Here is a 17,110-nt window from a genome sequence, read left to right on the forward strand (position 1 = left end):
GAACACTTCTCATTTCTGGCAACCCTTGACCCCTCCCCTCTAGCCTCCTGGTGATAAGACTGCTACCCACCCCCCATCGTCCAAAGTACTCGGTTTACTCGGGTTTGAAGACTAATGAAAACCGAATTACTCGGTTTGCTGACAGTACTGGGTTCCCCCATTCACTACTAAGTAAGTCAAAGAGGGCAAGGAGGATGCACTATCATAATACACTAAACGGTAACCGAGAGGCTGGCTGCGTGTCCTTGCATCACACACTCATTCAGAGTTGACTGCTCAAGTGCTTAGTGTGGGAAGGTCCTCTGTGGTAGTGGTACGTATGTATTTTTTTCTCTCTCTCTCTGTCTCTCTGATTATTGGGATTTTGGCAAGAAGGAGGGGAATGGTTGAATGAAGACGCCCGTGGTAACCTATTCCCCGGACAAGCCCTGTGTCCCCGCTAAGGGTTATCGGGAAAGAACAACCAACTCCACAAACAAAACTCGGAAGGGTCTCAAGTTCGGCTCCTCTGGTTTGACACTTTGATTGCATGCCACTGGGCTGTCGTGACCCTTGGGTGGTTTCCTCGAGGCAGCAAAGGTATTTGATAACATTGTGCCAACTCTGAAAAGGAAAAAGAGAAAAACGTTAACATGAGAACATCAGCGTTGCTTGTTATTAGGAATGTGATCGCTCAGTAAGATGAAACAATATGAAAGGAGGTTGTACAACTGTGAAAGTTTGATACATGACAAACTATTTATAGAATATTCAAGGAACTAATTGATGTCAAGCGGGGTCAGACTTGTTATAGAACATACCATGAGGAGTCTGAAAGAGGCTGATAGGCCTATATAAGGCAGTTCCTGTAAGCTGAAAATCTCGAGCTTCGTTCCATGAGTATTTTGGCGTAAATGGTGTCGATGTTTGGTAAGGCACTGGTTATAGCTGCGTGTGGTCTCGATGTTCATCTTGGTCACATTAGCACTTGAGCCTGTGGCGGGTAAGAACCCATTACCCCGGGACTCAAGGCCAGAGTGATAACCTGATTTTTACAGTTTACATTATACTTTTTCTCGGTTTCCCCAGATAGCCCATTATCAGACATCCAGAAAGGGAGGATGGGAAGCTGGGTGGGCCACGCACCGACTGCCGAGGCCGGGACTCGAACCCAGACCCGCTTTCGTGCCGAGTCTTGTTAACTACCGCACCACCATTTTAAAGAATACGAGATTGAGCCGAATGTTGTTGTGTGAAATTGATTATCTCATGCTTCGATCCTTGTGTGTGACATAAACTGAAGGTCAATGGAACACGAAAGCTGCTATTGCAAGAGTAGTAAGGCACGCACTTCTGTGGTTACATCTGATCTGGGTTCCTGCGGTCAAGTCTATATCCACAAATTCCCATTAGGATAAAGATACACTTGACAATAGAGAGGGTTAGGCATCAATCATCTTTTTTTGCTGTTGGTTAGTTCTTCCTCTTCCTCTTCTTCCTCTTCTATTTCTTCTTCTTGTTATTCTTGTTCTTGTTCTTGTTCTTCTTGTTCTTGTTCTTGTTTTTCCTGTTCTTCTTATTCTTGTTTTTGTTCTTCTTCTTCCTCTTCTTCTTCTTCTTCTTCTTCTTCTTCTTCTTCTTCTTCTTCTTCTTCTTCTTATTATTATTATTATTATTATTATTATTAATATTATTATTATTACTATGGTGGTGCTGTTACCTGGTCCATACGTGCATAAATTGAATTGTTAGTCTTAATGGTAAATCGAAACATTGTGCTTTCTTCTCTCTCTTATCAGTGGTGGAAAAACAGTAAAATAATAATGCTGAACTTTGATATACGATTTTGTTTGAGTTTACAGTGAAAATATATAAAAACAGACATTTCTTACATTCTTTTTAAAAACACTCATTTCCTGATTGCAATAATGGTCACGGTAAATGAAAGATGATAATGACAATGAACAAGTCGATAATGATGATATAAATGATAATGGTGTTGTCAGAAGCCAGGCCGTTAACATATGACTTCGATTCTCATGGCGTGTCTTCTTATCTGTAGAGCTATTATCTCTAGAGAGGCACAGCAACGAGATTATTTTAAGATACTGAAACAACTCTGGCGGCATAATTCGCGCGCGTGCTGCTGCTCTTCTGTTTAATTCAGCTTCGTTTTAATTTTACGATTAGAGCAGCGTTGCCAAATTGTCGTACTATGAAGATTGGATTTATCATTTTTATGCTCCAAGACGGTTGTAACCACACAAACAACGATAGAGAATTAGAGTTAGCGTTAAAACTGTTATTCATTGATGTTGGTTTGTTCTTTTGCTATAGTTATCGGTCAGAGACTAAGAAAACTCAATGCGATGATTACGATAACTTGGCAACACTGGATTAAAGGGACAACAAAGTGTAAATACGTAGTACATCAGATATTGCCCACAACACACTGGTCACAAAAAGTAAAAGAAAATAAATTAGACCCCCACTGAATCTCTATATATTTTTCAGAGGCGCCTTGTTGAGTCTCGGCTGTCTTGTTCGCAGTGTTTTGGGCGTGAAGTGGCACATCGTTGCACATAGTCTTCCCTTCGTGAGCCATGAGTGAGGGCCAGCTGTACACCTCCAGCGAGACATGTGTGGACGAAGGGCTGGAGGGCGTGGTGGCCGCCAATCCAGGCTTCGTCCTTCTCCCAGAGCAGGTGGGTGTTTTGTTTTCCTCGTGGAGGTCCAAAGCGTCGGGAAGGGTTTTGAAGAGTGCTGTTGGTGGCGAATATTTTTTTTCTCATAGATAAGCGTTTGTATATTCTTTCATTTGATTTCCTTGGTGAATTGCTTATGCTTATTGTTTGTCAAAATATACAGGATAAACAATCACCCGATCACTCAATCCATACATAAATACATTCATCCATTCATCCATTCATGCTTACATACACACATACATGCTGACATACATACATATATCATACATACTTACATGGAGACATACATACATGCATACACACGTACATACATACTTATATGCATACATACATACATATTTGCTTACTTAAAAATGCGCAAAGGTTTTCTCTGGGATACAGCATCAGCTAAGTGTATTTTCCTTAGTATTTATTCGAATGCGGTGTTGTACTCCCACGTCTCTGGCGGCGTTGTGTGTGTGTGTGTGTGTGTGTGTGTGTAGAAACCGTCTCACCAGCTAATATACTAAAACCTCTCTCTCTCTCTCTCTCTCTCTCTCTCTCTCTCTCTCTCTCTCTCTCTCTCTCTCTCTCTCTCTCTCATGTATCTGTCTGTCCCTCCCAGCGTGTGGTGGTGGAGCGTGGCCGGCTGCTGGAGGGTGCTGGGAGGACGCGTGGAGTGGCCCTGGTGTCTGGCGGCGGGTCGGGGCATGAACCGTTTCCCGTTGGTGAGTATAAGCCACATATAGAACTGTGTTGGGGCTGGGGGGGTGGGGGTATAGTTTTAAGTTAATCTGTGCGGTAGTTTGCTGTGCCATCCCTCCCCCTCCTCATTATTGATTTTTATGCTGGTCTTCATTTGTCTTATTTGTTGTTTGTTTGTTTGTTTGGTTGGTTGTTAGTTGTTGTTGTTGTTGTTGTTGTTGTTGTTGTTGTTGTTGTTGTTGTTGTTGTTGTTGTTGTTGTTGTTGTTGTTCTTCTTCTTCTTCTTCTTCTTCTTCTTCTTCTTCTTCTTCTTCTTCTTCTTCTTCTTCTTCTTCTTCTTATTATTATTATTATTATTATTATTATTATTATTATTATTATTATTATTATTATTATTATTATTATTATTATTATTATTATTATTATTATTATTCTCCTTTGACTTCTTTGTCTTCTTTGTCTTATTATTATTATTATTATTATTATTATTATTATTATTATTATTATTATTATTATTATTATTATTATTAGTATTAGTAGTAGTAGTAGTAATAGTAGTAGCACTACTATTACTAGCAGTAGTGGTAGTAGTAGTAGTAGTAGTAGTAGTAGTAGTAGTAGCAGTAGTAGTAGTATTAGTAGTAGTATTAGTAGTAGCTAGTAGTAGTAATGTTTATTACATGCTAATGCCCGCAAACTTATTTTGGTCTATTTCACGTCTGACAGTTTAATGAATCTAGCAGTATTATTAAAGTTTAAATTGCCACCTCTCTTTTAATAATGAAACAAAAGTAAATACTAATACATTATATGAAGCCTATTGGCAGACATTTTCTTTCTTGTGATATTTTTACCAAAAAATCTTTCTTCCTTGGTAAGAGATACAATACCTCCAGAATAATTTGCGGCTAGCTTAAAAAAAAAGTATTTAGTGAATTAGAGTGGCACAACATAGGCCTCAAAATGGGCGGTGAGTAGTTTCAAAACCTTTGGGTGCAGGGATGACGTAGTTTTACTATATAATTCTGAGGAAAACTTTTAAAATAGGATGGAACAACAACAGAGAGACTCTGAAAGTACGTGTGAAAATGAATATGAAGAAAGCGAAGGTAATCTTTAAAATCCGTTAGCAGGACAACAAATAATGATCGGCACCGAAAACTTGAGAAAGTAAGTAAATGTAGTACCTGCCGAAGATTAATCGGTGCAAACAAAGCCCACGAAAAATAAGTCAAAGTGTAATGAGATAAAATGGAGTGCTCTTTATAAACACGGCAATAACAAGAATATCACCCTGCTCCCTCCCTCAAAAGAAAGGCACACAATCAATGAATCCTGCCGGTCCTAACATACGGTTCGGAGACTTGGCGGCCCACAAAATATCTAGAGAGAAATCTAAAAAGCGGACAAAGAGGAACGGGGGAAAATATGGAGTATTGCACTAGAAGATAGGAAGCCAGGATCATGGATTAGAGAACAGACAGAGTTTGAAGATACTTTAATGACGATTAAGAACAAGAAATGGATATAAGCAGATCGTATAATGGGTAGAAATGATAGCAGATGGACAACCGAAGTAACAGAATGATAGCCCAGAAAGTGTAGGTCAGGACAGGCATACCACCGGAAGGAAAGATGAATTTAGGATATTTGCCGTAGGATGCAGGATGGATTTCCAGGAAGGAGTTTACTGACACCTGACAAGGAGAGATGAAGGATTTTAGGAAAAGTCTTTGTCTTGTAATGGAGAAATAATGACTGACTATGATGATGATGATGATGATGATGATGACCGGTGACAATGGGTTTAAGTTACATGGTGTAGGAGGAGAACACGCTTAGCAGTCACGGAACACGATAGATGCTTTCAAGAAGAGGTTAGATAGATTTATGGATAGGGCGGATTGGGGACATTTTACAAGCGTTGCTCATGTAAACTGACTGGCCCTTTACAGACTCACATTATTTTTTTATTGTCTGGTTCAAAATAAGTTACCTCCTCTCCATCATCCCCTCACCCACTTCGATGTCTTGCTCGCCAGGGTTCGTTGGTAGCGGGATGCTGTCTGCCGCGGTGGCCGGACACGTGTTCGTTTCCCCGCCAGCAGCCAACGTGACCGCCGCCATCACCGCCGTCGGCAAGGACAACCCAGGTAACAGCACGCAGGGGGGGGGAGAAGTGCCGGAGCGTTGGAAGAGTAGAGTTGGCTTTGCTCGGAGAGATTTTGTTGAATTCTACATACCTTTCTATTGCTGTCACGTCTCTCTCTCTCTCTCTCTCTCTCTCTCTCTCTCTCTCTCTCTCTCTCTCTCTCTCTCTCTCTCTCTCTCTCTCTCTCTCTCTCTCTCTCTCTCTCTCTCTCTCTCTCTCTCACACACACACACACACACACACACGTCTGCCACTCACTCATTTGTCATGTTGATCTAGGCAGCACATTGCACCGGGTGACGTGTTGACACAAGCACTAGTGTACCTGCAGCCTATGCTTGCTGATGCGCTACGGTAGCTAACTCGGGTACAGGGACTTGTTTGCATAAATGACAATTAGCGGGATAGTGATGCTACTTTTTTACACATAGCTGAGTTATTTGTTTTTAACCCGCCTTGAATTACATGCTCTTTGCTGCGTCCGCCCCACGACACCTGAGAAGGGTTGCTCTGTGTGTCTCCATACCAACTTCCTCTTAACAAGATCAATCGACCTGACCAAAGCACAAGCTTTGTGGGTGCCCTCTTGGCTTCCATCTCTTCACTCAGAAAAAAATGCAATAAGAATCCCATTCCGTAATAATCCTTGGGCTTCAGCGACTAGGCTGTACCTTAACTCAAACATCCAGTCAGTTTCATATTTTATTGAATGGTTTGGTATTACATGCGTAACTTCCAATTTTGTGTTTTTATACGTCTGTATAGCCTCAGCTCCTTCCCCCTGTTCTGCTCCTCCCACAACGTAACCTGTTTTACACACGGGGTGCTCGTGATTGTCTTCAACTACACCGGCGACCGTATCAACTTCGGCATGGCGGTGGAGCGGTGCCGCGCCGCGGGCATGAAGGTGCGTTAGTCTTCAGCTGGAGGGCTGGTGTAGTAAAGTGTGCTTGGAGAACCGCTGATTGAAGAGAAAACAGGCAGGCAGATGGACAACCACACACACATGTAGACAGACACGGACAGACAGACAGACAGACAGTGACAGACAGACAGACAGAAAGACAGAAAGACAGACAGGCAAATAGGTAGACAGACAGACAGACAGACAAACAGGGAGGCAGGCAGACAAACGGGCAGGCAGACAGACGACACACACACACACACACACACACACACACACACACATCAAATTATTCTGTGGTCGCTATTAACCTTTGCTTGTTGAGGATTGTTACATTATTCATGATGTTCCGCCAATCTGTGAGGTTAGATTAGGTATGTGAGGATTCAATCAGTTTCACTTTTTACCCCAGAAGGATATTTTTACGTCCATTTTTGTTGCGCCTTTTTCTCAAAGAATGTGCTTATTTTTTTCAGGGAATTAATTCCAGGAAGTCTATTAGGGTTATTTTTTTTAATTTCGTAAATCTCTTCTATGATTCCCTAACGTGGTTTCACAAATGACTATTTTTTCCCACCTTTAGAATTAAAATGACCCTTGATGAAGAAGTCAAAATAAATCAGCAAAAGGGCAAACAGTACGTAGGCATTTATACCAATTGCACTTCTTAAAAAGGACCATTTAATATTGTTGACCAGGAGCGGATAAATAAAGTCTAAAAAAATAATGTCAGTTTAGTTTGCTCGCCTCTTCGAACCGTAGATTGATGTAATTGGCCTTCCCTCCCTTACACAGCCTTGACGTTCCCGCAGGTGGAGATGTATGTGTCGGGGGATGACTCTGCCCTCACCAAGCTGGAGGGCACGGCGGGGCGACGCGGCCTGTGCGGAACTCACTTCGTCTTCAAGGTACAGCCACGCATGAACTGATCAGTGCCGACAGCTCTGCCAGATACCTCGAACCTTGGACTCTGACTAATCATACTTTTTTTTTATTCTGGAAAACTTTAGCATAACAAGGGTAGGGGATATTTCTACGACTGGTTGCACGTGACTGTAAAATTATGCTCTTGATGGTGGGCTTCTGCTGAACTAATATTAATTCCTTTAATTTTTTTCTCCAGCTTAATGATTAAAGCCACACGGAAGGAAGAAAGGAGTCGCTGAAAGAAAAGTTGTTGTAGATTCATTACGTGTCTGTCAAGGCTGGATGTTAGGGCACTAGAAGATCCCAACCCTTATACCTATCAGTTAAGGGCGGATGTTAACCCGGTAGCAGCGACGGGCCAAATTTGTGGCTTTACCGTGTACTAGCGACGGGCCACATTTTTGCCATGATATAAACCCCCAAAACAGATGATGCATAAACTGATCACAAATGCGTTGATATATGTATTATGAAATGGTTTGTTTGAGTGATGATTTTTTCTCATTTTCCTCGCTTAGAGGGGCCTTTAAGAAACACGATCCCCACAGCTATCGGGTTAAGAAACTAAGAAGTCCAAAAGTAGGCAGACAAGAAGGCAAGAAGTCAAAATAAAGCAGCAAACAGGGCAAACAGTACGTAGGCATTTATACCTATTGCACTTCTTAAAAAGGACCATATAACGGGATCAATATTAAGTGGCTAAGCACCACTTCTTATTAATACAAAGAGCGCAAGCGAACCACATTTTGAGATCATTCCGGCCTACCCACGCATTGACTATTTTTTTTAAGGAATCCGTGCCTCCTACTTGCACAAAGAAAATACAAGAAAATACCTGGGAAACGAGAAAGGCTCTCCACCTCCCCTAATTTGACAGGAGCATATTCGAAAAATTCTACTGCCTGGGGATCCATGTCTCTGAAATCAATATTCTTCTGTCCGTTTCTGTCACTCTGTCTGTCTTTATCTGTCTAAATTTCAGTCACATTCTCTCTCTCTCTCTCTCTCTCTCTCTCTCTCTCTCTCTCTCTCTCTCTCTCTCTCTCTCTCTCTCTCTCTCTCTCTCTCTCTCCGTGGATCAATACTAGTTTGTGTGTTCACAGTCCCATATGCTGTGTACACCTCCGCAATATCGTTACTGGAGTCATCAGTGGAGAGGGGCGGCGGCAGGGAAGGGAGAATCTACGAGGGCGGGAAAAAGGGTTGAGTCAGGGCACACATTGGAGGAAATCAGTGTTCAGTTGAGGCTGCATTATGGTGCCTACTTTACATCGATTTACAAATTCGTTTCATAATTTTGCTCTCGTATAATTTCCATTGTTGTAGATGTTTCCACGACGGCATACATCAGTAAAGCTTTTATCAACGCAGCATGACCAGCGCAGTATTTTACGGGTTTTAATTGAACTGTTTTGTATTGAAGTGATTATATTTATACTTAAATTACGATTAAGAGTAGGGAATGGGGTTAGGCAGGTAATATCATGCACAGATGGCAACAGATTGATGACCAAATTAAATAAGTGTTGACTCGAGAATTGTGGGGGAAGTCCGGGCCAAGAGAAGTACTGGCAGATGGATAAAATCAGACTCTTTGCTGGAGGAGGATGGAGTACAATATCATCAGATAAAGGAGGAGGAAACAGTAGAGAGCGACCTTGTTTTTCATTGGTCCAATAATAACTCATGATAATGGTAATGTTCATAAATGAGTTTTGGTAACATTGTCCCAGATCGTCGGGGCGCTGGTAGAGCGAGGCTGCAGTCTGGCCGAAGCCCTGGACACCTGCAGGAAGCTGGGCGAGGCTACGGGCACCATCGGGGTGGCTGCCAGTGGCTGCACGCTGCCGGGAGCCTCGGCGCCGCTCTTCACGGTAGCGCGTGGACACCTGGAGCTGGGCCTCGGGGTGCACGGGGAGACCGGGGCCGCCACGATACCGGTGAGTAGTGCGTTGTATATAGGAGCTTAATGACGGGTGTGCCCCCTTAGTATCTTGGAATTTGTCGGGTTACTCAGGGTATTCAGATGTACGGAACTCGTCTTATATCTGCTGCAACAAGCGCCACGTGATTAGAACTAATTAGATTGAGAGAGAGAGAGAGAGAGAGAGAGAGAGAGAGAGAGAGAGAGAGAGAGAGAGAGAATTTACTCCTCCCTCCCTGACCCGCCTGGCACCTCCTCCTCCAGGCGGGGTCGCCGAGGGAGGTGGTGGCGGCGCTGCTGGACCAGCTGACTCGGCGGGACTCGGCCTCGCGCCTCGACCTGCAGGCGGGCGACGAGGTGGCCGTCATCATCAACAACCTGGGGTGCCTGACGCTGCTGGAGCTGAGCAGCGTCACCAAGGAGGTCGTCGCCCAGCTGAGTTAGCACTTCTTGTCTGGACCATTAACTTAAGCAGCAATAGAAGTAGTAGTAGTAGTAGTTGCAGTAGTAGTCATAGTAGTAGTAGTAGTAGTAGTTGTAGTAGTAGTAACAGCAGTAGTATTAGTTAAAGAAGTATAAGTAAAAACAGTAGCAATGTATGGAAAGGGTGTTGAACAGGACTGTGACTCCTTTCCCTCCGTGCACGGGCAGAGTCGCGCGGCGTGAGGCCCGTGCGGGTGTACCCAAGCCCCGTGATGACCAGCCTGGACATGCGGGGCTTCCACGTGTCGGTGCTGCGGTTGCGGGACCCCTCGTGGCTGGCCCTGCTGGACGCCCCCACCTCGGCCCCCGCCTGGCCCGCGCCTTGCCTCGCCGCCGCGCACGCCGAGGACCAAGTGAAGTTCCCGGACCTCAACCTCACCTTCAGCCACGAGAAAATTGTACGTTGGGATATCAATATTGTTACCACTACTACTACTTCTACTTCCTGCTTCCACTTCTACTTTTACTACTACTACTACTACTTCTACTACTATTAATACTACTTCTACTACTTTTTCTACTACTTCTTTTTCTGCTTCTACAGATACTTCCACTACTACCTTTATTCCTCCTCCTCCTCCTCCTCCTCCTCCTCCTCCTCCACCTCCTCCTCCTCCTCCTCCTCCTCATACTACTACTACTACTTCTACCACCACCACCACCACTACCACCACCACTACCTTCTATGGTCCAATGGAATATTTTAGTACTTTGCCTCACAGCCTTTTCAATTAAAGAAGCAAATGAAATATATTGCATTTCTCCTAAACACCGAGGGACTGGCCACAATGGTTCCACCCACCAAACTCAGCGATGAAAGTCACCCATTCGCAGTTTTAATATTTCTGTCACTTTCCCTTGAGATTACCCATTAACCTGATTTGTATGATTTGCACCTTATTATTGAATGCTTCGGAAACCTTCTCGCACCCGTGTTTTGATCTTTTACTTTTTCTGTGTGTGTGTGTGTGTGTGTGTGTGTGTGTGTGTGTGTGTGTGTGTGTGTGTGTGTGTGTGTGTGTGTGTGTGTGTAAATGCCCAATAACATTCACAACCCCCAAAAGAACTAACAGGAGATTTCAATAAATGAGACTGCGCACACTATGCCCATTGTTCCACGTGTTCCCGGTGCTACAGGAAGGCGGCTACAAACTAGAGGAGGCGGCGCACGTGCAGACCTTGCGGAGGTGTCTCGAGGCTGTGGTGAGCAGGATGCCCCAGCATGAAAAGTCTCTCAACGCCCTGGACGCTGAGTGCGGGGACGGGGACTGTGGCTCCACCTTCCTGCAGGGTGTGGCGGGTGCGTGCACATGGGGGCGTAAGACAGATAGATAGACAGATAGATAGATGGATAGATATGTAGACAGATAGATAGATATATAGATGGATAGATAGGTAGATAGGCAGACAAATAGATAGATAGGTGGATATATTGATAGGTAGATAAATATATGGATAAATAGGGATAGATAACGAGAGTGAGACATAATATAAATACTAGAATAATGCCCGTAGGATTTGGATATTGTCTAAGGCTTCCACCGCTTCCAGGCTTGTCGAAGAAGCTGCCAACCTTGAAAATGAGTCACCCAGGGCAGGTCCTCACCGTGCTGGGGGAGGTGGCGGAGACCAACATGGGCGGCTCGTCGGGGGGCATCTATTCCATCTTCTGCACCGCCGCCGCCGCCACGATGGCCGCACCGCGAGACTCCCACAGACGCACGTGGGCCGCCGCGCTCAGGGCCGGGGCGGAGGCGATCAGCAAGTACGGCGGTGCCTCGACGGGGGACAGAACCTTGGTGTGTGTGTGTGTGTGTTCTTATTTGTGTGTGCGTATTTTGTTTGTTTTTGTGTTTCGCTAGAAGAGCAGAGCAAGCACAGAGATGCTAGACAGTAGAGGCGCCTAACAATTAGTTTTCCTTGGCAGCTTGACGCTCTAGTGCCGGCGGTGGAGGCGCTAGAGGCCGCCAGTGACGGTGATGACCTCAAATCGCTGCTCAAGGCCATGGCGGCGGCGGCTGACGAGGGAGCGCGACGCACCGCCGGCATGAAGGCAAGGTAAACCTCGACTCAACCTTGCACTTTTCCTATGTTTACTTTCCATTTCTTTTCCAATTGCCTTATGAATACTAATATAACACTCCATATCCTTATATATCTTTGCTGTTTCGAATACATGACTTATGGCCTCTACTGCCTAGTGCAGTGGCTCCCAACCAGGGGTCCATGGACCCCTGGTTGGGTTATAAGATTTGTGTTGGAAGAATTTCAAGGGTCCATAGAAATTCTAATTATTTTAAAATTTATCATACTGGAATTAAAAGACGTGCGGCTTGAAATAAAATTCATACTACTGTACACAATCCTTAAAACTGAAAGTTTCAATGCTAGAATTGCTCTACATTAGCTAACGGTACCAGCGGTGTCAAACTCACGGCCCACATGACAAATTTGGACATCGGGATGGTCATGAGTTGCCCGTGAGATGACAGGAAGATTTATTGCCTCCTGTAGGGGTCCACAGGTGAAAAAGTAACTGGAAAAGGGGGAACGGGACAAAAAGGTTGGGAAACACTGGCCTAGTGCAATTAAATTAATAATAAAAACAAACTATTTTTTTTACGTGCCAGCCTATAGCGCCGGTAGGCTTTCTTGAAGGGCATGGATGGTAGTCGGCCCCAGCCCGTCATGGCGCAGGCAAGTGTTTTATAGTGGAGCCATCTTTTCTTGGCTCATGTTGCCCCCCGGAGCTCGTTCTTGATTCATTTGGACGGCTTCCTCTAGAGTCCGGGTTGATGGGTGGTCTTCAGGACAACATGTGGGTAGTCTTAAGCCACTCGGGGGTGAATGAAAAATCCCAGGTGGTACCGGTGGATTCGAACCCACGTCGTCCATCACGCGATGAATGCGGGGTCCGCACGCTAACCACTCAGCCACCGCCTACACTAATTACATTATTGCCATAATGTTTAGGAGCTATGTATCATACATAGGTTAGGCCAGGTTATGTTTATTTCATAAGCTAGGTTATGTTATGTTACTGTAACACGCCTGAAGAAGTATAACTATGAGATGATTATAAGATTTGTGCTGCTTTTCGTGACTTGCTTTGTGTGTATTTCTGCTAACGGCTCCTCCTGCTTGCATGTCCCTGACCCTCGACGTAGCTGTGCTTTGTTACACGCCATGACTAGCTATTCATTTTTCATTAAAAGTGTGTGTGTGTGTGTGTGTGTGTGTGTGTGTGTGTGTGTGTGTGTGTGTGTGTGTGTGTGTGTGTGTGTGTGTGTGTGTGTGTGTGTGTGTGTGTGTGTGTGTGTGTGTGTGTGTGTGACTGGCTCCTCTGTTTTTGAAAATATATATATATATATAGAGAGAGAGAGGCCAACTGTATGATGCCAAACTTTCATCTTTTGATTGATTTCCTTTTTCTGTTTTATTCTATTGTTTCCCTTGACTCGCCCTGTGCTGGATGCCGGCTTTTGGCTCTGTTGTCTGCTCGTATTTCCGGGGCCTTGTAGTCTGTCATGCAACCCATTTATATGTACTTTTTTATTTGACTTGTTACTTGCTCCCTTTTGATTTATTGTTTCCTGCTAATTTTCTGAAGGGGAAGGGAATAGGGGAGCTTGATCACCCTTTCCTTTGCTAGTATTTATTCCTTTGACTCTTCGTTCTCTGCTCGGCCTTAGTTCACTCCTGCATAGTTGTCTGCAGCTTGTACTGACTGCTCGCTGCTCCGCTTGTTACCCTCTGCAATTAGTGTAAAAATAATTGTTAACGCCGATCAACAGATTGTCCATCTACTTGTTGTTGTTCTCTTCAAGTTGTTTTCCTGGCTTACCCATGCATTGTAGACATGACATTGTATAGTAACATTTGTTAACCCTGATGAATCCTACAACAGGGCATTATAAACAAAGCCAACTTTTTTATTATTATTATTATTTTTTTTACGTCTTGGCCTGTGGCGCCGGTAGGCCTTCATAGTAGGGCCTGATGGTCTGCCCCAGCCCGTTGTGGCACAGGAAAGTGTTTATGGTGGCGCCATCTTTACTTTTCAGCATTTTCCATTTTAGACCCCTCGTTGCATAATATAAATTGTTGGGGGTATGTTGGAGGGTCATGCGACGCCGATCTATCATAGTTTTTGTGCTATTTAAAGCTTGTTACTGACCATTGAAAGACATGTTAAAAAAACCCCAGCCAATTTTCGAATACCGGGTATAGGTTTTCTGATTACTATTATTATTATTATTATTATTATTATTATTATTATTATTATTATTATTATTATTATTATTATTATTATTATTATTATTATTATTATTATTATTATTATTATTATTATTATTATTATTATTATTATTATTATTATTATTATTATTATTATTATTATTATTATTATTATTATTGTTGTTATTATTGTTATTATTATTATTATTATTATTATTATTATTATTATTATTATTATTATTATTATTATCATTAATGTTATTATTATTATTACTACTACTACTATTAGTGCTACTACTACTATTACTACTACAACAACTTCTACTACTACTACTACTACTACTACTACTACTACTACTACTACTACTACTTCTACTTCTAACATCCCCTTGTGGTCATTCTTATTTGGGCTGTTGTTCCTCAAGTGGTTATCATAAACGCGTCTCCTCACCTTTGCGTATAACAAGCCGGGTATGTACACAGGTTGTTTCAGTTTTACAACATCCTTTGGATAAGATGAAATAGGTTAGGTTAGGTTAGGTTAGAGAAAAATAGGATAGGTTGCGTTGGGTTAGCCTTGATTTTGTTAGTTATAATTTTGACTATGTTAAGCCTGGTTTCGTTTGGTTTGGTAATTAGCCACGAAAGTAAGGTGTCCAGCTCAGCACCATTCCTTGGAGAGGTTAGGTGAATCACATTATGTAAGTGTGAGTTACTTCAGGCGGCTCAGGCGAGGTCTGGTTTGGTCACGTATTCTTCATGGACATGGACACAGTCTGTGTGTCGATTTGCCAACATTATTCGGATAGATTAGGTTATGAAAATATCATGTTACGTATTCCACATCCCTTGTTCCACCGGCAGGGCGGGGCGGGCCACCTACGTGCGGGACGAGAAGGTTCACGGGGAGGACGCAGGGGCCCGCTGCCTGGCGTGGCTGCTGGAGGCGCTGTGCCACAACTAGCCGTGTGTGTATGTGTGTGTGTGTGTGTGTGTGTGTGTGTGTGTGTGTGTGTTTTATATATATATATATATATATATATATATATATATATATATATATATATATATATATATATATATATATATATTTATCATACGTGCATTTGCGTGGATTTACATCGTATTTTACATCGCTATTGCTTTGTCATGGGATTTAAATGGTAGATTATTGTTAATGGTTCTGTTTTACTTTGATAGTGTGGCTTTATTTTGGAAATAAACTTGTGTTGAAAGTCTAAGGTTTTCGTTTTCCTAATTTCATGTTCATTGACGGTAAAATAAAGATACGTACTCGAAAATAGATAATGAAAAGAGACCATCAGAGGCCAGGCGACCTGTTAGGGGCAGCTCTTGAGACCGATGGTTTCATCCGTATGCCCATCCTATCTAGAGAGTTATTCAACCTTTGTTTGAAAATTACAATAGTAATAGAATAGTACTAAGCAAGACTAATATATTTCATTCATCCGGTATCCTATTTGTATTGTGTAAGGTAGGCGGTGGGTGAGTGGTTAGTGTGCGGGTCCCGCAGTCGCCGCGCCATGGACAACGTCGGTTCGAATCCGCCCGCTACCACCGGGGATTTTTCAGTCACCGCCGAGTGCCTAAGACTATCCACATGCTGTCCTGAAGACCACCATTCAACCCGGACTCTAGAAGAAACCGTCCAAGTGAATCAAGAATGAGTTCCGGGGTGCAGCATGAGCCAAGCATAAATGGCGCCACTATAAAAAATTGCCTGCGCCATGACGGGCTTGGGCAAACCACCAGGCCCCTGAAGAAAGCCTACCGGCGCTACAGGCGAAGACGTAAAAAAAACCAATTTTTTACTTCTTTCAAATTTGAGTTAATGTAATTTGTGTTCTTTTTCATCTTTTAATCGATATACATACCCAGCAGTGTCATGCGGCCGCAAGGTCTCGGCTCAGGGACATGGGCGTTCCTGCCTTGCGTAAGTAGACTCACAGTATCCTCTGTGTTGAAAAAAAAAAAAAAAGAGGTTGGCGCCAGCAAAGGATGTGGCTGTACAAAAACAAGCTTCTCATACCATAATTATGTTGTCGGAGTGCCTCTATTAGGAGGACAAGGTCGGCACACGCAAACACGTATGAAGTCTTTGGAGCCTTTATTCAGTTTTAAGTTCAGCTCTAAGGGGCCTCATACACGCTCAGTTGTACTCCGCAAACTAACTTCACAAACTGGTTTGCACAAACCTAGGCCGTGGGCCACACACTACTCAGGCCACTGAGCTAATTTACTCAGTTATGTCGTGCTCTCATTGTGTCAGCACGTCTGACGTAGTCTCTGAAGAAGACCTAATGTTGATTGCATCATATTGAAATACATTGAGCTCGCAGTAAAACAGAGATGGTCAATATACATCATCAGCTGCTGCACCAGACTTGAATGAAGCAGCTACTTTTTTACATTCTTTCCTGAATGATGACCGCAGGGTGTTTATTTTCTTAACTACAGAATCTCGGTTTGTATTCTCGTCTTTTTCTTTCAGTTTATTCACAAATTTTTCGTACGCAGCATTTTTCATGGTCCTATCCGAGTACTCTTTCCCAAAATCACTTACAACAAGTCAAGTCACGCTGCCTTCAAAACTGTGACCAGAACACGCAGGGGCGGTTTGGGGTGGAGCAGCGGGATGATGTCATTTGATTCCAAATACCCGCCAGTTCACGGGTGTCTAAAGTTGCGGCCGGGTGTGCACTTTGGATGTGCATGCTCGCCTTCTTTCACCGCGCGTTCAGGCAAGCCACTGACGAAAAAAATATGCCCTGTTGAAGTGATTGATTTAAATTAGTCCCCCTTTTAACGTTTTCTCTAAATCCCAGTCTCTACATTCTCCTTAGCGTGTATGTACTACCCGCGGTAACGGCACATTAACAGGAAGGAGCGAGATGTTAAGTTCAATAACACCTTTGCATGGCTTAGATGTATACGTACAGGTCAAGTCGTTTGCTAGGCTAAAACGGGGCGAGTCTGCCCATCTTGAATCAACCTCTACTCTGGACATACTGCGTGACGTCACGGACTCACGGTGAAGAACACACAGATTCAGTCGCTCGCGTGTGTCTGTGCTGTGCTGGTCACATGATCGA

At 43.4% G+C, this 17,110-nt stretch overlaps 1 protein-coding gene across 4 annotated transcripts; it reads left to right on the forward strand.

Annotated features, from left to right (window-relative positions):
- The first annotated feature begins 154 nt into the window (after positions 1-154).
- On the forward strand, positions 155-15,233 carry LOC127006149 (triokinase/FMN cyclase-like). Of its 4 annotated transcripts, none has more exons than XM_050875685.1 (13): positions 155-171; positions 2,530-2,684; positions 3,292-3,394; positions 5,414-5,524; positions 6,342-6,430; positions 7,240-7,335; positions 9,088-9,294; positions 9,543-9,717; positions 9,930-10,159; positions 10,899-11,061; positions 11,313-11,560; positions 11,689-11,819; positions 14,862-15,029. In XM_050875685.1, the coding sequence occupies exons 2-13, from the start codon at positions 2,583-2,585 to the stop codon at positions 14,959-14,961; spliced, it is 1,755 nt and encodes a 584-aa protein (XP_050731642.1). In that variant the 5' UTR covers positions 155-171; positions 2,530-2,582; the 3' UTR covers positions 14,962-15,029. The 4 variants fall into 4 exon arrangements, with proteins under 4 accessions (XP_050731642.1, XP_050731640.1, XP_050731638.1 ...); XM_050875683.1 differs by having other exon boundaries at positions 171-313; XM_050875681.1 differs by lacking the exon at positions 155-171 and adding an exon at positions 184-313 and having other exon boundaries at positions 2,494-2,684.
- The last annotated feature ends 1,877 nt before the right edge of the window (positions 15,234-17,110 follow it).

Source organism: Eriocheir sinensis, chromosome 32 (genome assembly GCF_024679095.1).
Source record: "Eriocheir sinensis breed Jianghai 21 chromosome 32, ASM2467909v1, whole genome shotgun sequence".
NCBI classification, from domain to species: Eukaryota; Metazoa; Arthropoda; class Malacostraca; order Decapoda; family Varunidae; genus Eriocheir; species Eriocheir sinensis.